Raw genomic sequence first — 21463 nt, forward strand, 5'->3', positions numbered from 1 at the left:
CTGACGCAAGCTCTGGACAATTACACCGTATCATCACAGCTAGCTAGCTGCAACCGAGTGGCTACTACTGGCTAACACCTCTGTCCCGAAGCAAGCACCAGTTAGCCTTGAGCTAGCCTCGAGCTAGGCCCATCTGCCGGCTAGCCGAAGAGGTCTACCAGCGAATTCTTGGGCTACAATACCTCTTTTGCCAATTGGACTGGACCTTTTTTTGCCGACACAGAGCCCTGCCAATCCATCACAACTGGTCTAAATCAGCTACAAGCTAATTTAGCCATTTTTTTGCCGCTGCTAGTAGCTTTTACCTACTGCACAGACACCAGCCCTGTTATTAGCCTGGATATTACTCACCAATTTACCAGCATCGGACTGTCTCTCGACAACAACGCCGGATTCCTGCCGTAATCCCTGAGCCACTACTTCTGATCCTCACAGCTAGCTTGCAGCTAGCGCAGCTAGCGCCACTGCCACGAAGCTAGCACCAGTTAGCAAACACAATTCTACAATTCACAACCTCTCTTTCGCCATCCGGCTTGGATTCTCTGTCGACACGACCACGTCTGAGCAGACCCCCTCCGTCTGAGCAGACCACCCCCCGGGCTACTAACTTTAAACGCCGCGTGCTAGCTTAGTGGAGGCCTCCCTGCTCCATCTACGGCTGCCCCCTGGACACTATGATCACTTGGCTACATAGCTGATGCATGCTTGACTGTCCATTAATTCACGGTACTCCATTCTGTTTATTTGTGTTTTATCTGTCGGCTCTGTGCTTTAACTCAGGATCTGTGTGTAGTTAATCCGACCCTCTCTGCCTAGTCGTCGCCATTTTTACCTGTTGTTGCTGTGTTAGACTAGCACCCTGTTATTGCTGCTGTTATCTTACCTGTTGTTTTAGCTAGCTCTCCCAATCAAGACCTGCAATCACTTTATGCCTTATTGTATGTCTCTCTCAAATATCAATATGCCTTGCATACTGTTGTTCAGGCTAGTTATCATTATCATTGTTTTGGTTTGCAATGGACCCTGTAGTTCCACTCTCCGTACCTCTGATACCTCCTTTGTCCCACCCCCCACACATGCGGTGACCTCACCCATTGAGACCAGCATGTCCAGAGATACAACCTCTCTTATCATCACCCAGTGCCTGGGCTTGCCTCCGCTGTACCCGCGCCCCACCATACCCCTGTCTGCACATTATGCCCAGAATCTATTCTACCACGCCCATAAATCTGCTCCTTTTATTCTTTGTCCCCAACGCTCTAGGCGACCAGTTTTGATAGCCTTTAGCCGCACCCTCATCCTACTACTCCTCTGTTCCTCGGGTGATGTGGAGGTAAACCCAGGCCCTGCATGTCCCCAGTCACCCTCATTTGTTGACTTCTGTGATCGAAAAAGCCTTGGCCTCATGCATGTCAACATCAGAAGCCTCCTCCCTAAGTTTGCCTTACTCACCGCTTTAGCACACTCTGCCAACCCTGATGTCCTTGCCGTGTCCGAATCCTGGCTTAGGAAGGCCACCAAAAATTCTGAGATTTCCATACCCAACTATAACACTTTCCGTCAAGATAGAACTGCCAAAGGGGGAGGAGTTGCAATCTACTGCAGAGATAGCCTGCAAAGTTCTGTCATACTTTCCAGGTCTATGCCCAAACAGTTCGAACTTCTAATTTTAAAAATTAATCTCTCCAGAAATAAGTCTCTCACTGTTGCCGCCTGCTACCGACCCCCCTCAGCTCCCAGCTGTGCCCTGGACACCATCTGTGAATTGATCGCTCCCCATCTAGCTTCAGAGTTTGTTCTGTTAGGTGACCTAAACTGGGATATGCTTAACACCCCGGCAGTCCTACAATCCAAGCTTGATGCCCTCAATCTCACACAAATCATCAAGGAACCCACCAGGTACAACCCTAAATCCGTAAACATGGGCACCCTAATACATTTACATTTAAGTCATTTAGCAGACGCTCTTATCCAGAGCGACTTACAAATTGGTGCATTCACCTTATGATATCCAGTGGAACAACCACTTTACAATAGTGCATCTAACTCTTTTAAGGGGGGGGGGGGGTTAGAAGGATTACTTTATCCTATCCTAGGTATTCCTTAAAGAGGTGGGGTTTCAGGTGTCTCCGGAAGGTGGTGATTGACTCCGCTGACCTGGCGTCGTGAGGGAGTTTGTTCCACCATTGGGGTGCCAGAGCACCCCAATGGTGCTCTGGCACCATTGGTTATAAGTTTTATCATTGATAAAAGTATGACAGAACTTTGCAGGCTATCTCTGCAGTAGATTGCAACTCCTCCCCCTTTGGCAGTTCTATCTTGACGGAAAGTGTTATAGTTGGGTATGGAAATCTCAGAATTTTTGGTGGCCTTCCTAAGCCAGGATTCGGACACGGCAAGGACAAAATTATTATTTATTTATCTGGCTAAATAAGTCTCTCACTGTTGCCGCCTGCTACCGACCCCCCTCAGCTCCCAGCTGTGCCCTGGACACCATCTGTGAATTGATCGCTCCCCATCTAGCTTCAGAGTTTGTTCTGTTAGGTGACCTAAACTGTGACCTAAACATAATAGACATTATCCTGACCAACCTGCCCTCCAAATACACCTCTGCTGTCTTCAATCAAGATCTCAGCGATCACTGCCTCATTGCCTGTATCCGCCACGGGTCCGCGGTCAAACGACCACCCCTCATCACTGTCAAACGCTCCCTAAAACACTTCTGCGAGCAGGCCTTTCTAATCGACCTGGCCCGGGTACCCTGGAAGGATATTGACCTCATCCCGTCAGTTGAGGATGCCTGGTCATTCTTTAAATGTTACTTCCTCACCATATTAGACAAGCATGCTCCGTTCAAAAAATGCAGAACCAAGAACAGATATAGCCCTTGGTTCACTCCAGACCTGACTGCCCTCGACCAGCACAAAAACATCCTGTGGCGAACTGCAATAGCATCGAAGAGCCCCCGCGATATGCAACTGTTCAGGGAAGTCAGGAACCAATACACGCAGTCAGTCAGGAAAGCAAAGGCCAGCTTTTTCAAGCAGAAATTTGCATCCTGTAGCTCTAACTCCAAAAAGTTCTGGGATACTGTAAAGTCCATGGAGAACAAGAGCACCTCCTCCCAGCTGCCCACTGCACTGAGGCTAGGTAACACGGTCACCACCGATAAATCCGTGATAATCGAAGACTTCAACAAGCATTTCTCAATGGCTGGCCATGCCTTCCTCCTGGCGACTCCAACCTTGGCCAACAGCCCCGCCCCCCCCGCTGCTACTCGCCCAAGCCTCCCCAGCTTCTCCTTTACCCAAATCCAGATAGCAGATGTTCTGAAAGAGCTGGAAAACCTGGACCCATACAAATCAGCTGGGCTTGACAATCTGGACCCCCTATTTCTGAAACTGTCCGCCGCCATTGTCGCACCCCCTATTACCAGCCTGTTCAACCTCTCCTTCGTATCATCTGAGATCCCCAAGGATTGGAAAGCTGCCGCGGTCATCCCCCTCTTCAAAGGGGGAGACACCCTGGACCCAAACTGTTACAGACCTATATCCATCCTGCCCTGCCTATCTAAGGTCTTCGAAAGCCAAGTCAACAAACAGATCACTGACCATCTCGAATCCCACCGTACCTTCTCCGCTGTGCAATCCGGTTTCCGAGCCGGTCACGGGTGCACCTCAGCCACGCTCAAGGTACTAAACGATATCATAACCGCCATCGATAAAAGACATTACTGTGCAGCCGTCTTCATCGACCTGGCCAAGGCTTTCGACTCTGTCAATCACCATATTCTTATCGGCAGACTCAGTAGCCTCGGTTTTTCTAATGACTGCCTTGCCTGGTTCACCAACTACTTTGCAGACAGAGTTCAGTGTGTCAAATCGGAGGGCATGTTGTCCGGTCCTCTGGCAGTCTCTATGGGGGTACCACAGGGTTCAATTCTCGGGCCGACTCTTTTCTCTGTATACATCAATGATGTTGCTCTTGCTGCGGGCGATTCCCTGATCCACCTCTACGCAGACGACACCATTCTATATACTTCCGGCCCTTCCTTGGACACTGTGCTATCTAACCTCCAAACGAGCTTCAATGCCATACAACACTCCTTCCGTGGCCTCCAACTGCTCTTAAACGCTAGTAAAACCAAATGCATGCTTTTCAACCGTTCGCTGCCTGCACCCGCACGCCCGACTAGCATCACCACCCTGGACGGTTCCGACCTAGAATATGTGGACATCTATAAGTACCTAGGTGTCTGGCTAGACTGCAAACTCTCCTTCCAGACTCATATCAAACATCTCCAATCCAAAATCAAATCAAGAATCGGCTTTCTATTCCGCAACAAAGCCTCCTTCACTCACGCCGCCAAACTTACCCTAGTAAAACTGACTATCCTACCGATCCTCGACTTCGGCGATGTCATCTACAAAATAGCTTCCAATACTCTACTCAGCAAACTGGATGCAGTTTATCACAGTGCCATTCGTTTTGTTACTAAAGCACCTTATACGACCCACCACTGCGACCTGTATGCCCTAGTCGGCTGGCCCTCGCTACATGTTCGTCGTCAGACCCACTGGCTCCAGGTCATCTACAAGGCTATGCTAGGTAAAGTGCCGCCTTATCTCAGTTCACTGGTCACGATGGCTACACCCACCCGCAGCACGCGCTCCAGCAGGTGTATCTCACTGATCATCCCTAAAGCCAAAACCTCATTTGGACGCCTTTCCTTCCAGTTCTCTGCTGCCTGCGACTGGAACGAATTGCAAAAATCTCTGAAGTTGGAGACTTTTATCTCCCTCAACAACTTTAAAAATCTGCTATCCGAGCAGCTAACCGATCGCTGCAGCTGTACATAGTCCATCTGTAAACTACCCACCCAATTTACCTACCTCACCCCCCATACTGCTTTTATTTATTTACTTTTCTGCTCTTTTGCACACCAGTATCTCTTCTTGCACATGATCATCTGATGATTTATCACTCCAGTGTTAATCTGCTAAATTGTAATTATTCGATTTATTGCCTACCTCATGCCTTTTGCACACATTGTATATAGATTCTCTTTTTTTTCTACCATGTTATGGACTTGTTTATTGTTTACTCCATGTGTAACTCTGTGTTGTCTGTTCACACTGCTATGCTTTATCTTGGCCAGGTCGCAGTTGCAAATGAGAACTTGTTCTCAACTAGCCTACCTGGTTAAATAAAGGTGAAAAAAATAAAAATAAATAAGAGATGCCCTTCTCCACACCACTGTTTTAAACGGCTGTTATTTGAGTATTTGTGGCCTTTCTGTTAGCTTGAATGAGTCTGGACATTCTCCTCTGACCTCTCTCATTAACAAGGTGTTTTTGCCCACAGAACTGCCGCTCGCTGAATTTGTTTTGTTTATCGCACCATTCTCTGTAAACTCTAGAGACTGTAGTATGTAAAAAAAAAGCAGGAGGGCAGCGGTTTCTGAGATGCTGGAACCACCATGTGTGGCACCAACAAACATACCACGGTCAAAGTTGTTTAGATTACGCATCTTGCCCGTTCTAATGTTTGGTCGAACAACAACTAAAGCTCTACTCTATATACTCTATATGTTGAGTTGCAGGCAGCCACATGATTCGCTGTTTGAAGGAGCAGGCTATTTGCATTAACACGCAAGTGGCCAGTGAGTGTATGTATGCAGTGTATGTATTGCTTTTTCAATACTGACAACTCATTACTGATGATTGATTTCACATTGTGGTATGAGTATATTTTGAAATGAGTGGTATCCACTTACAACAACATAGCGATAACATGGAGCCAGCAGGTGATCCAGGTCACAATAGAGGTCAAGCAGTGGGAGGAGGAAGACGAGGAAGACGTATTGGTCAAAGGAATGGCAGGGGACAAGCACCCCTTCTGAGAGGTGGTCGTGGGCCTCGTTTGAGAGGTGTGGGGGAACGTGGTAGAGGACAAGCACCCCTTCTGAGAGGTGGTCGTGGGCCTCGTTTGAGAGGTGTGGGGGAACGTGGTAGAGGACAAGCACCCCTTCTGAGAGGTGGTCGTGGGCCTCGTCTGAGAGGTGTGGGGGAACGTGGTAGAGGACAAGGCCACGGACCAAGACAGTGGCAGCAACAGCAAAGAGTGTCCTATGAAATCCGAGCACAGGGTAGGTGATGTGACTAAATGTGTTCTTACTGTAATTTTCCCTGCAGAATTGAGACTAGGCCAAATAGGGGAGGCAGAGGCAAAATTCTGACTGACCAACAAGAGTGGGCTGTGGTCAATTTGGTTCGGGCCAGAAATGATATTCGCCTTACAGAAATTTGGCAGCACATCTTGGACAATGACGACATGTTCAACAATGTGGAAGCCATAAGTTTGCCGACTATTGTACGCATGCTGAAAAGGCACCAGGTGTCTCTAAAACAGCTATACCGTGTGCCTTTTGAAAGAAATGCAGACAGAGTGAAGCAACTGAGGACTGAGTATGTTCAGGTATGTTCAGTTTCAAGATGCCTGTTGTGAAAAATTCCCCAAAAATTCTACATCATTGTAATCAGTAATTATCTTTCCAAAATATCTTTTTAGATGGTGATGAAGCTGGATGCTGATGAAAACCTTCACAAATTCCTATTTTTGGATGAGGCAGGCTTCAACCTGGCCAAGACAAGGAGGAGAGGTTGGAATTTCATTGGCTAGCGGGCAACCATCCAAGTACCTGGACAACATGTGGCCAACATCACCATGTGTGCAGCTATATCAGAAGATGGTGTGGTGGGACACAGACCTCGTATTGGATCATATAATGCAGCTCTCCTTGTGTAACCTTCTTGATGAGCTAAATCAGGTCTGTAGAGCTGATGTCGTGACCTATGTCATTGCATGGGATAATGTCAGGTTCCACCATGCTCAAATGGTGCAAGCATGGTTTCGGGCCCATCCGCAATTTATCCCCCTGTACTTACCCCCATACTCTCCTTTCCTTAACCCGATTGAGACATTTTTCTCCAAGTGGAGGTGGAAGGTATATGATAGGTGCCCTCAGGAACAAGCCACCCTTCTCCAGGCCATGGATGATGTATGCAATGACATCACGGCAGACCAGTGTCAGGCCTGGATTCGCCATGCCCGAAGATTCTTCCCAAGATGTTTGGCTAATGAAAACATCCATTGTGATGTGGATGAGAACCTGTGGCCAAATCCACAAGACAGGGTTGATGGAAATATAGAAGTACAGTAATCAATCCTTTGTTTTGCTTTTTACAGTAAGCCAGGTGAGGAACACAGCAGTTGACGTTTTACTGTAGTGTTTTTCTTTTTTGTAGCTAATTATTTTTGCTTTGATTCAAAGAAACCTATGTTGTGATTTTATTGTATTTCATCAATACATTTCAGATTTTGTCCAATGATTCCACTGTGTCTGTAGTATTCTCTCTACTAGTCCTTTTACAGTTATGTATTACGTGTAGTACCATAATGAAACATGTATCACATATTTTGTACTACAATATTTAACGATCGTATGAACAACTACACAGTGAAACTATCTGTATATTGTGTGTGGGTGATCTAAATTAATGCTCCTATGGTATTTCATGATAAAAGAGTTATTTGAACCAATGCAAGGTTTCTTTAAAGATATGAATGCACAATGCATCGTTTTGAACATTGGACAGCCTGTGTAACAAGTGATGACCGTTTTGAGTTTTGTGTCTAGAGTTTTGAAAAATGACCACAAGATTCTGAAATTAGTGCCAAAGGGATTGTAAAAAACTGTAAATAGCCATCACTAATTGGCTTCCACCCAGTTACGCAACCCTGCAAGTAAGAGGCTGCTGCCTTATATACATATACTTGGAGTCACTGGCCACTTTAATAATAGAACACTAGTCACTTTAATAATGTTTAAATAATGTTTACATACTGCTTTACTCATCTCATATGTATATACTGTATTCTATTCTACTGCATTTTAGTCAATGCCACTCCAACATTGCTCAATCTAATAATGATATATTTCTTAATTACTTTCTTTTACTTTTAGATGAGTGTGTATTGTTGTGAATTGTTAGATATTACTTTACTCTTGGAGCTAGAAACACAAGCCTTTCTCTACACCTGTCACACCCTGATCTGTTTCACCTGTCTTGTGCTTGTCTCCACCCCCCACCAGGTGTCACACCCTGATCTGTGTCACCTGTCTTGTGCTTGTCTCCACCCCCCACCAGGTGTCACCCTGATCTGTGTCACCTGTCTTGTGCTTGTCTCCACCCCCCACCAGGTGTCACACCCTGATCTGTGTCACCTATCTTTTGCTTGTCTCCACCACCCACCAGGTGTCTCCCATTTGTCCCCATTACCTCACTGTGTATTTATACATGCGTTTTCTGCTTGTCTGTTGCCAGTTTGTCTTGTCCCGTCAAGTCCTACCAGCGTGTTTCCTGTGCTCTAGTTTTTGTTTTTCCTAGTCTTCCCAGTTATGACCATTCTGCCTACCCTGACCCTGAGCTTGCCTGTCGTTCTATACCTTACTGACAGATTACAGCCCTGGATTACTGACCTCTGCCTGCCCTTGACCTGTCATTTGCCTGCCCCCTGTTTTGTAAATAAACATCTGTGATTCGAACTGTCTGCATCTGGGTCTTATCCTGAGTCCTGATAACACCCGCAATAACATCTGCTAAATATGCAGTGGTGTAAAGTACTTAAGTAAAAATACTTTAAAGTATTATTTAAGTTGTTTTTTGGGGTATCTGTACTTTACTTTACTATTTTGACAACTTTTTACTCCATACATTTTCCCTGACACCCATTTTAAATGCTTAGCAGGACAGAAAATGGTCCAATTCACACACTTATCAAGAGAACATCCCTGGTCATCCATAATTCCTCTGGTAATTTACAAACAAAGCATAATTTACATGTTTTGTTTGTAAATGATGTCTGAGTGTTGGAGTGTGCCACTGGCTATCCATACATTTAAAAAAACAAGAACATTGTGCCGTCTGGTTTGCTTAATATAAGGAATTTTAAATTATTACTTACTTTTACTTTTGATACTTAAGTAGATTTGAGAAATTCCATGTATTTTTTACACTTAAATATATTTTAAAATAAATACTTTTAGACTTTTACTCAAGTAGTATTTTACTGGGTGACTTTCACTTTTACTTGAGTCATTTTCTATTAAGGTATCTTTACTTTTACTCAAGTATGACAATTGGGTACTTTTTCCACCACTGTGAATATGTGTATGTGACCAATACAATTTGATTTGTTACTGTGTTATTATAATTTTTTTTGGGGGGGGGGGGGGGGGTTGCAGGGGTCCGGTGCCATACTTCCCTTTTAGCTTGTTGTGTATTTTCCCCACTAAATGCTAAATTGAACATTTCTTTTGGAAAAGACAATCACTCTATTACTAAAATAATTGACTGTACTTTCTTCTATTCTGTCACCTGGGCTAAAAGCTCATTTGTGTCACTTCACTCCTTCCATAATGCAAAATAAAATATCTGTGGAGTCAAAATCTATAAATACAGACACCTTAAAATCACACTTCCATCAATTAATGTCTCCCATATTCACACATAAAGCTGAGATTAGATTAAATAAATAAAAATTAAGTCAAAACAGTAGAATCTTTGAAAAAAACTTTTTACATCAACTATATTTAACAGTATGCATCCAATGTTGCTGATCCATTTTCTTTAATGTTGCGTATTAGCTAGATGCACAAAAAAAGCCTGGGAAAAAGCCTGAAAATGTAATTAAGGCTTTTACTGCTTTTGCAAAGACAAAGTTGGCAAACCCCAAAACTCTGATCTTACAGCAAAAGCATTGATATTTACAGTATATTTCCTACACACATTACTACAAGCTACAAAATATTATATTTTGGCTTTAAAAATGTTTACATTGTGTCATGACTACACGTGAGGATCACAATGGGTCAGATCAGCTTGGCAATGGCTGGCAATCCCCAGACCCACCCGCAAAGGTGGGGAGGAATGGTGGTGGTTTAGACACCTCCACACACCCGGTGGTAAATTTAAGCAGGAGAGAATGCTCTCTCTGGCTCTCTAGTATGTACATGTAGGTAGAGTTAATTAAAGTGACTATGCATAGATGACATTTACATTTACATTTTTAGTCATTTAGCAGACGCTCTTATCCAGAGCGACTTACAACAGAGAGTGGCAGTGGTGTGGAGAGGGGGAGGGGCAATGTGAATAGTCTGGGTAGCCATTTGACTAGATGTTCAGGAGTCTTATGGCTTGGGGGTAGAAGCTGTTTAGAAGCCTCTTGGACCTAGACTTGGCGCTCCGGTACAGCTTGACATGTGGTAGCAGAGAGAACAGTCTATGACTAGGGTGGCTGGAGTCTCTGACAATTTTCAGGGCCTTCCTCTGATACCGCCTGGTATAGAGGTCCTGGATGGCAGGGAGCTTGGCCCCAGTACTGGGCCGTTCGCACTACCCTAGTCAGAGTGACTAAGAATGATGTGTTCAGGCGTCTACAGGAGAGATGTGACTACAGAGAAAACACAGGATCACAAACTCTTTCTCCACACAGTGATGGATACATCATCACAGGTAAAAACCATCAATCCCTGCAATATTTATAAATATCATTTGAACTTTTGAGAATTATAATTGGAAAATGTAAACTTCAAATCATTTAAAATGCAAAAAAGGTGTGTCTTTTATGTCATTAAGGGACGGTTTCCCGGACACAGAGGACTAGCCTTAATCTGTGTCCGGAAAACCATCCCTAAGTGTCTGTCCTCTTCGAAAAAGGTCAGAAACCAAAGATCAGTACCAGCCTTGATGTAGATTCCGTCACATGTGAGATTCCTGGATCTGCCAGTGCTAACACCACCTGTAACCTGTTTGTTGGAGAAGAGAGTCAGCCATTCTTGACAACACAGATCTGGAAGAAAACACATTGGCATTCAAACAATGGTACTGTTTACTCTCTGTGACCAAAGAGTATCTGATCAGACATCTACAGTCAGTGAGGAGTAAGGAGGTGAGCTGTGACTACAGAGTGAGCTTAGGACCAAACTCTCTCTCTCCACGTAGTGATGGGTACAGCTTTACAGGCAAGTCACTAAACTCATAATCTGTACATATCTATGTGTCACAGGTCTCAGTAATCTGACATGATCATATCTTCTCTTTACCCTGTATTCATTCTAACCCACAAACTACAAACCACATTCTTAATCCCAAATACTCTTAGATTTAGTGGGAGTTCACATCAGTGATCCAACAACTATACAGACACCCTGTACAGCAGGTAGGCCTACACCATTTTAAAGGAGATACACGATACTATTAGTTCCTCAATAACAGAACAAATCATTAGATATTTGCACATTTTGGAATCATCTAACAGCCATATTCATGCAAATGTAATTTTAACAGAATTAATCAAATATGATTTATTATCACTTTCAACCAGGTTCCATTGTTATTTCTACTTTGCCTTCTGACACCCCAGAAAGTACAACTGCAAGTGAGTATGTCCATTAGGTTTTATTTATTTATAAAATTAAAATAATAAGCAAGTCAGTTAGTTTTGAGGAAGTTATTCTGGTTGGTGAGGCTCAGACAATATACAGATGGTCACATACATGCTTACTGTCACATTATAACAGACTCAAAAACAGGTCTTCATGTAAATGTTAGTGTAATCACAGAATTTTGACACAGGCACGCACGCACACAGACCCTCACACACAAATATACTGCTTACCTTGGGGTGGAAAGGATGGCATGATTCTGGCTGCTTCCCAGTGGTTAAGGATATTAATACTGATGAACCAAACCTCAGATATTCATTTAACTGACACTGTGGTGACCATTTCTGCAACATCATTCGAGCATGAAGAGAAACACAAACCATATTGCACGCTTCAAAAATACCTACATGTATGAGAAATGCATTAATACCTCTGACTATGAAGTACCTCAGAAAACAAACGTTCACTTACAAAACCCATCTACTAACAAAAAAATAATTATACTTAAAACACGCATAACCCTTTTTACAAAAAACACACCGAGCTACAGTCACACTTGTTGTCCACGACGACCATGAGGATGCTGATGGGAATCTGCTGAAGAGAGAGAGAGATAGTGAGAGAGAGATAAAGAGAGAAAGAGAGAAGGAAAGAGAGAGAGAGACAAAGAGAGAGAGAGAGAGAGAGAGAGAGAGAGAGAGAGAGAGAGAGAGAGAGAGAGAGAGAGAGAGAGAGAGAGAGAGAGAGAGAGAGAGAGAGAGAGAGAGAGAGAGAGAGAGAGAGAAAGAGAAAGAGAGAGAGAGAGAGAGAGAGAGAGAGAGAGAGAGAGAGAGAGAGAGAGAGAGAGAGAGAGAGAGAGAGAGAGAGAGAGAGAGAGAGAGAGAGAGAGAGAGAGAGAGAGAGAGAGAGAGAGAGAGAGAGAGAGAGAGGTCAATTCAATTCAGTTTGATGGTTGAAGGTTAAGTAATGCTACTCCATCAATACGACATTACCCTGTATGCAAATGATATGAGTGTCTATCAGTGCCTAACACCTAGGTAACTGTGTTCCTAGTAACTGACACAGCCCTCACAGTCGATGTTGCCTGTGGTCTCTTTGATGGTACGCTCAGAGACGAAGGCAGAGTAGGTACTCCGGGTCACATTGTACCATCATGGTCTTTCCCCTCAAAAAAACACATGACTCACGCAGAGACAGAGACACGCACGCACACACACCTTAAGATATATTCATGCACACACTGACCTTTGACAGAGGTCAACATGCCACCAGCTGTACTCCAGCAAGAAACTGATGAGGAAAACACAAGCATTTAATACACTTCAAAAAGCTACTGTTAAATAAATAAAGCCGAAAGACAGATGATGGAAAATAGGTCTGTGTTTATTTAGATTTCAGCAGCCTTCTTAAAGGAAAGGGGTTTGGGTTCAAGGGTAGGGGTCAGCATTAGGGGTTATAGTCAAGGTAACAATAACATTCTTAAAACAGGCAAATGTTCATATTTTCAGTTTGCAGCCAAAGCTCTGAACTTTATTCCTTTCATGGAACTTAAGTCTTTTTTTTTATCCTTCACATGCATCTTTTTACTCTGTATGAAATGTTCACTGCTGTAAAAATGAAAAGCAGGCAAAATAAATGGACTTCAACCATCCTGTAATCTCTTACTTCACATGATCCCTGTCATATCCCAAAATACAGAATTAGATTCTCCAAGATAATGCTACATATACAGTGGGGAGAACAAGTATTTGATACACTGCCGATTTTGCAGGTTTTCCTACTTACAAAGCATGTAGAGGTCTGTAATTTCTATCATAGGTACACTTCAACTGTGAGAGACGGAATCTAAAACAAAAATCCAGAAAATCACATTGTATGATTTTTAAGTAATTAATTTGCATTTTATTGCATGACATAAGTATTTGATCACCTACCAACCAGTAAGAATTCCGGCTCTCACAGACCTGTTAGTTTTTCTTTAAGAAGCCCTGCTGTTCTCCACTCATTACCTGTATTAACTGCACCTGTTTGAACTCGTTACCTGTATAAAAGACACCTGTCCACACACTCAATCAAACAGACTCCAACCTCTCCACAATGGCCAAGACGAGAGGGCTGTGTAAGGACATCAGGGAAAAAATTGTAGGCCTGCACAAGGCTGGGATGGGCTACAGGACAATAGGCAGGCAGCTTGGTGAGAAGGCAACAACTGTTGGCGCAATTATTAGAAAATGGAAGAAGTTCAAGATGACGGTCAATCACCCTCGGTCTGGGGCTCCATGCAAGATCTCACCTCGTGGGGCATCAATGATCATGAGGAAGGTGAGGGATCAGCCCAGAACTACACAGCAGGACCTGGTCAATGACCTGAAGAGAGCTGGGACCACAGTCTCAAAGAAAACCATTAGTAACACACTACGCCGTCATGGATTAAAATCCTGCAGCGCACGCAAGGTCCCCCTGCTCAAGCCAGCACATGTCCAGGCCCGTCTGAAGTTTGCCAATGACCATCTGGATGATCCAGAGGAGGAATGGGAGAAGGTCATGTGGTCTGATGAGACAAAAATAGAGCTTTTTGGTCTAAACTCCACTCGCCGTGTTTGGAGGAGGAAGAAGGATGAGTACAACCCCAAGAACACCATCCCAACCGTGAAGCATGGAGGTGGAAACATCATTCTTTGGGGATGCTATCTGCAAAGGGGACAGGACGACTGCACCGTATTGAGGGGAGGATGGATGGGGCCATGCATCGCGAGATCTTGGCCAACAACCTCCTACCCTCAGTAAGAGCATTGAAGATGGGTCGTGGCTGGGTCTTCCAGCATGACAACGACCCGAAACACACAGCCAGGGCAACAAAGGAGTGGCTCCGTAAGAAGCATCTCAAGGTCCTGGAGTGGCCTAGCCAGTCTCCAGACCTGAACCCAATAGAAAATCTTTGGAGGGAGCTGAAAGTCCGTATTGCCCAGCGACAGCCCCGAAACCTGAAGGATCTGGAGAAGGTCTGTATGGAGGAGTGGGCCAAAATCCCTGCTGCAGTGTGTGCAAACCTGGTCAAGAACTACAGGAAACGTATGACCTCTGTAATTGCAAACAAAGGTTTCTGTACCAAATATTAAGTTCTGCTTTTCTGATGTATCAAATACTTATGTCATGCAATAAAATGCAAATTAATTACTTAAAAATCATACAATGTGATTTTCTGGATTTTTGTTTTAGATTCCGTCTCTCACAGTTGAAGTGTACCTGTGATAAAAATTACAGACCTCTACATGCTTTGTAAGTAGGAAAACCTGCAAAATCGGCAGTGTATCAAATACTTGTTCTCCCCACTGTATTTAGCTCAAAAAATAAAACAATTGCGGATCTATGTTATCATTTTTAGCAGTTTCTTTTCAATTGTAAAGATAGACCACTCTTTTTAAAAGGTGACATTTTTTCTAGTTATTTCATAACTACCTTGACATAGAAGGTCTTATTTTCTACAGTGCAGGTAAAGTACACATGGATATTGATTTCTTTGCTCTGGCATCCACACAGGGGTCTGTAATGCTCTCAGAATGACATCATTGCATCACAGTGCTTTCTCATAGTTTATTTCTCAGTCTGATGTCCATATGGTTTCCCTCTTGGAACAGTGTTCTATTTATCTTGAACAATGCCTCCTTATTCATTATTTCTCTGCTGGTTAGCGATAAGCAACTCAGTTAGTTATGAGCAGGTTCTTCTGGTTGGCGAGGCTCCCTGCGCTTTGTCAGCATTTGATGGTGTGTTAAAGCCGGTCTATCAGTCTCTCCAGTGTTGGTTCCAGTGTTGGGTCCAGTGTGGTGGGCTTCGGCGGCAGTATGGTCATCTGGTGAAGAGAGTGGCCAGCAGGGGGAGCAGTGCTGCTGTGAGGGGGGCAGACAGGCCTGCTGCTCCTCCACACTCCATGGCATTCTCCTGCAGCAGACAGGGGGCATCAAAACATAGAGATACTAGAATTAATATATACACTATGTATCTATATATCTATATGGTTCAGACAATATACAGATGGTCACATACGTGCTAACTGTCACAGTATTACTCAACCAAAAACAGGTGTTCATGTACATTTTCATGTCATCACAGAGCAAATACATACTACGTACCTCAGGGTGGAAAGGATGACATGATTCTGGCCGCTTCCTGTCCTTCTGAAACTTCAGCCTATCACATTTCAGAGATTCGTTGTGTTCAGAGGGGTTAAGGATGGAAATACTGATGAACCAAACCTCAGATATGCATTTAACTGACACTGTGGTGACCATTTCTGCAACATCATTGTAGCTTGATGAGAAACACAAACCATATTGCACGCTTCAAAAATACCTACATGTATGAGAAATGTATTAATACCTCTGAATATGCAGTACCTCAGAAGCTGTTGATGTTCTCAGAAAACAAATGTTTGAGTTCACTTACAAAAGCTCACTCAAAAACCCTTCCTAGTAAAAACACACTCAAAACCTTTTTTACTAAAAAACAGACTTAATATTCCCAAACTTCACAAGGATATACATAATCTCAATGGGGTCCATGGAAACTGGAAGGGTGGAGCTACAGTCACACTTGTTGTCCACGACAACCATGAAGAGGTTACTACTGGGAATCTGCTGAATAACAAAAGATCTGAGGAGGGAGGAAGGGAGAGGGAGAGGGAAACAGAGAGAGAGAGAGAGACAGAGACAGAGACAGAGACAGAGACAGAGACAGAGACAGACAGACAGACAGACAGACAGACAGACAGACAGACAGACAGACAGACAGACAGACAGACAGACAGACAGACAGACAGACAGACAGACAGACAGACAGACAGACAGACAGACAGACAGACAGAGATGAGTCGATTCAGTTGCTGCTTATAATATTATCCCACTAAGGCATGATCCTGTAAACACTATCAACACAGGTTAAGTGGGTTTATAAGTGCTTAATACAAAGGTAACTGTATTCCCAGTACCTGACACAGCCCTCACAGTCAATGTTGCCCGTGGTCTCTTTGATGGTACGCTCAGAGACAAAGGCAGGGTACTCAGTATCACATGGCACCAACATGGTCTTTCCCCTCGAGTTTTGGGCTACAAATGAGACATGTAAATGTTAACATACTAAAAACACACATGACTCTCACACACACACGCACGCACGCACGCACGCACGCACGCACGCACGCACGCACGCACGCACGCACGCACGCACGCACGCACGCACGCACGCACGCACGCACGCACGCACGCACGCACGCACGCACGCACGCACGCACGCACGCACGCACGCACGCACGCACGCACGCACGCACGCACGCACGCACGCACGCACGCACGCACGCACGCACGCACGCACGCACGCACGCACGCACGCACGCACACACACACACACACACACACACACACACACACACACACACACACACACACATCATCACGCACGCATCACACACACACACACACACACACACACACACACACACACACACACACACATCTCAAGGTATATGTATGCACATACTGACCTTTGACAGAGAGGTCAACATGCCACCAGCTGTACAGGTTGAATTCCAGGAGGAAACTGACGAGGAAGACACAAACATACACATTCAAAATATACATTTATAAAACAAACCATTTCTATGTGGTTGATAATCAGTGGATCTTTAATCATTTTATTATATCAAGGTGATAGTATTATTCTCACATTACTAGTTCAGTCAGGATCCATTTCACAATGGAGAAGGGCTGGAAGAGAATCAATTAAACAATTTGCATTAAGTGGATTTAACATTGACTGGATGTAAGGCTAGTGAATCATTTAGGGGTGGAACTTACATGTGATAAACAGTGTCCACTGTCACTGCTGCCAGCATACTCTCTACAGAGAGCCTGGTAGTCATACAGATTGATCCTACAGGGACGAGACAATAGGACATTAGTGTGTGCGCACCAATGTGTATAGGCCATGGCGGCGTGTGTTCGACTGTGTAGGACAGAGACATTGTGGGTAGGATGATTGTAATATTATTGCTTCTCTAACCTCTTGAAGGAGCCAATGAGGAGCAGCTTGGTCATAACAGCAGCCTCCACCTCGCCAAAGAACTCCCCCGTCTGAGGAAGAAAATATGGTTTATTTAAAGGCAAATAATAAGACCTAGGAGAGCAACAGGCCACAGGACAGACATTCTCTCCTAGGTCTTATTATTTGCCTTTAAATAAACCATATTTTGTGTATGTAAGTGGTACCTGAGAGTAGTCTTCTGTGACCAGAATAAAGCCGTTGTTGTCTATGAGGTAACACTTGATGTCCTGAGAATAGAGATAGGAAGATACACATCATCAGCACAGGACATAATGCAGCAATTCAATAGCGTGTGGGAACAGAGAAAGGTCAGAGACTGTACAGACAGGAAGTGGGAAAGATAAGACCGAAAGAGAGAGGCCCAGAAACCAGAAGTAGAATGAGGGGAGTTTCAGACAGGGACTGTTCTGTTCTTACCTCATTATCACAGCTGATGCTGCACTTCCCATCCAGAGCAGCACACTGTATCAAATCAATATGATTAATAATTTCATTCAATAATAAATACATCATGTCACTGGAGTTTGAATGAGTGAATTCGTGTGTGTGAATTCGTGTGTGTGTGTGTGTGTGTGTGTCTACCTGTCTGCTAGCAGTCCAGAACTTCCTCTGAAAGAAATCCAAGTTCATTTGAATCCCAACGGCTATTGTGGATTTGAGAAAAACAGAACTGTCAGCACATTGTACATCTAGTAGAGGAAGTAAGCATTTATGTGAATTGTGTCAATTCTTTGTCTATATATTCTGTCTGTACATTCTGTTTATTGTGGTCAACACTATTTCACCAGGTCTAATTCCTGTTACGTGTACTTGGTGAATAAAGGTGATTCTGATAAAGGGGTCTCTTGAAATGTCTTCAATGGGCATTTATATAGAAAATATGACAGTTAAAAGTTTATGACAGGAAAACCTTACAGTACTCTAAATTAGGGATTAGTGAATTTACATGCAACAATGGGTGACTTCCTGTCATCCAGCAGCTGTATGGCGGTGCTGGCCAAAACCACACTCTTATTCTCATTTCCTGAGGAGAAACAGGAACACAGAAGAACACAGACATTAGCAGACATTTAACAGAAAAAATTGCATAAAAATTGACCAAAAAATATATGTCAGTAGCTAGGTTCTATCCAATTGGCGACAGATTTTAATGTGAATATTCTAAAATCTGCATAAAAACAACATGCGCATTTTCCCACCAGAGATGTGTTTCCATCAAATAGAATTTTTTTAAATAAAAAAAATAGTTTATTATACAAAATGATCAACAACTTACATCCATCCCTACATCAAACATGTCTAACAAAACACAGGTTTAAACAAGAAAATACATAGCATATATATATAGGGGAGAACAAGTATTTGATACACTGCCGATTTTGCAGGTTTTCCTACTTACAAAGCATGTAGAGGTCTGTAATTTTTTATCATAGGTACACTTCAACTGTGAGAGACGGAATCTAAAACAAAAATCCAGAAAATCACATTGTATGATTTTTAGGTAAATCATTTGCATTTTATTGCATGACATAAGTATTTGATCACCTACCAACCAGTAAGAATTCCGGCTCTCACAGACCTGTTAGTTTTTCTTTAAGAAGCCCTCCTGTTCTCCACTCATTACCTGTATTAACTGCACCTGTTTGAACTCGTTACCTGTATAAAAGACACTTGTCCACACACTCAATCAAACAGACTCCAACCTCTCCACAATGACCAAGACCAGAGAGCTGTGTAAGGACATCAGGGATAAAATTGTAGACCTGCACAAGGCTGGGATGGGCTACAGGACAATAGGCAAGCAGCTTGGTGAGAAGGCAACAACTGTTGGCGCAATTATTAGAAAACGGAAGAAGTTCAAGATGACGGTCAATCACCCTCGGTCTGGGGCTCCATGCAAGATCTCACCTCGTGGGGCATCAATGATCATGAGGAAGGTGAGGGATCAGCCCAGAACTACACGGCAGGACCTGGTCAATGACCTGAAGAGAGCTGGGACCACAGTCTCAAAGAAAACCATTAGTAGCACACTACGCCATCGTGGATTAAAATCCTGCAGCGCACGCAAGGTCCCCCTGCTCAAGCCAGCGCATGTCCAGGCCCGTCTGAAGTTTGCCAATGACCATCTGGATGATCCAGAGGAGGAATGGGAGAAGGTCATGTGGTCTGATGAGACAAAAATAGAGCTTTTTGGTCTAAACTCCACTCGCCGTGTTTGGAGGAAGAAGAAGGATGAGTACAACCCCAAGAACACCATCCCAACCGTGAAGCATGGAGGTGGAAACATCATTCTTTGGGGATGCTTTTCTGCAAAGGGGACAGGACGACTGCACCGTATTGAGGGGAGGATGACTTAAATGGAGGATGGATGGGGCCATGTATCGCGAGATCTTGGCCAACAACCTCCTTCCCTCAGTAAGAGCATTGAAGATGGGTCGTGGCTGGGTCTTCCAGCATGAAAACGACCCTAAACACACAGCCAGGGCAACTAAGGAGTGGCTCCGTAAGAAGCATCTCAAGGTCTTGAAGTGGCCTAGCCAGTCTCCAGACCTGAACCCAATAGAAAATCTTTGGAGGGAGCTGAAACTCCGTATTGCCCAGCGACAGCCCCGAAACCTGAAGGATCTGGAGAAGGTCTGTATGGAGGAGTGGGCCAAAATCCCTGCTGCAGTGTGTGCAAACCTGGTCAAGAACTACAGGAAACGTATGATCTCTGTAATTGCAAACAAAGGTTTCTGTACCAAATATTAAGTTCTGCTTTTCTGATGTATCAAATACTTATGTCATGCAATAAAATGCAAATTAATTACTTAAAAATCATACAATGTGATTTTCTGGATTTTTGTTTTAGATTCCGTCTCTCACAGTTGAAGTGTACCTATGATACAAAATTACAGACCTCTACATGCTTTGTAAGTAGGAAAACCTGCAAAATCGGCAGTGTATCAAATACTTGTTCTCCCCACTGTATATATATATAGTTGCTTGCGAAAGTATTCACTCCCTTTGCATTTTTCCTACTTTGTTGCCTTACAACCTGGAATTAAACTACATTTTTGGGGGGTTTGTATCATTTGATTTACACAACATGCCTACCACTTTGAAGATGCAAAATATTTTTTATTGTGAAACAAACAAGAAATAAGACAAAAAAACTGAAAACTTGAGCGTGCATAACTATTTACCCCCCCCAAAGTCAATACGTTGTAGAGCCACCTTTTGCAGCAATTACAGCTGCAAGTCTCTTGGAGTATGTTTCTATAAACTTGGCACATCTAGCCACTGGGATTTTTGCCCATTCTTCAAGGCAAAACTACTCCAGCTCCTTCAAGTTGGATGGGTTCCGCTGATGTACAGCAATCTTTAAGTCATACCACAGATTCTCAATTGGATTGAGGTCTGGGCTTTGACTAGGCCATTCCAAGACATTTAAATGTTTCTCCTTAAACCACTCGAGTGTTGCTTTAGCAGAATGCTTAGGGTCATTGTCCTGCTGGAAGGTGAACCTCCGTCCCAATCTCAAATCTCTGGAAGACTGAAATAGCTTTCCCTCAAGAATTTCCCTGTATTTAGCGCCATCCATCATTCCTTCAATTCTGACCAGTTTCCCAGTCCCTGCTGATGAAAAACATAGTGTTAGTGTTCTCGGGATAGTGTTCTCGGGGTGATGAGAGGTGTTGGGTTTGCCGCCAGACATAACGTTTTCCTTGATGGCCAAAAAGCTCAATTTTAGTCTCATCTGACCAGAATACCTTCTTCCATATGTTTGGGGAGTCTCCCACATGCTTTGTGGCGAACACCAAACGTGTTTGCTTATTCTTACAGTGGTCCTATGGACAGATACTCCAATCTCCT

At 43.7% G+C, this 21463-nt stretch overlaps 1 protein-coding gene across 3 annotated transcripts in view; it reads right to left on the reverse strand.

Annotated features, from left to right (window-relative positions):
- Positions 1-14818: 14818 nt before the first annotated feature.
- LOC139536142 (voltage-dependent calcium channel subunit alpha-2/delta-3-like) overlaps positions 14819-21463 on the reverse strand; it is a 127476-nt gene continuing 120831 nt past the window's right edge. For 2 of the 3 annotated variants that reach the window (XM_071336369.1, XM_071336370.1), the window contains exons 27-36: positions 18555-18632; positions 18191-18252; positions 18026-18070; positions 17773-17835; positions 17567-17637; positions 17362-17437; positions 17231-17271; positions 17049-17104; positions 16497-16614; positions 15799-16162 (exon numbers count right to left, since the gene is read on the reverse strand). In XM_071336369.1, coding sequence (XP_071192470.1) covers positions 16009-16162; positions 16497-16614; positions 17049-17104; positions 17231-17271; positions 17362-17437; positions 17567-17637; positions 17773-17835; positions 18026-18070; positions 18191-18252; positions 18555-18632 — 764 coding nt within the window. In that variant the 3' untranslated portion in view covers positions 15799-16008. Of the gene's footprint in view, positions 15452-15642; positions 15726-15798; positions 16163-16496; positions 16615-17048; positions 17105-17230; positions 17272-17361; positions 17438-17566; positions 17638-17772; positions 17836-18025; positions 18071-18190; positions 18253-18554; positions 18633-21463 lie in introns of those variants that run through there. The other variant, XM_071336371.1, reaches the window with a different exon arrangement.

The sequence above is a fragment of the Salvelinus alpinus genome, chromosome 12 (assembly GCF_045679555.1).
Source record: "Salvelinus alpinus chromosome 12, SLU_Salpinus.1, whole genome shotgun sequence".
Taxonomy (NCBI): Eukaryota; Metazoa; Chordata; class Actinopteri; order Salmoniformes; family Salmonidae; genus Salvelinus; species Salvelinus alpinus.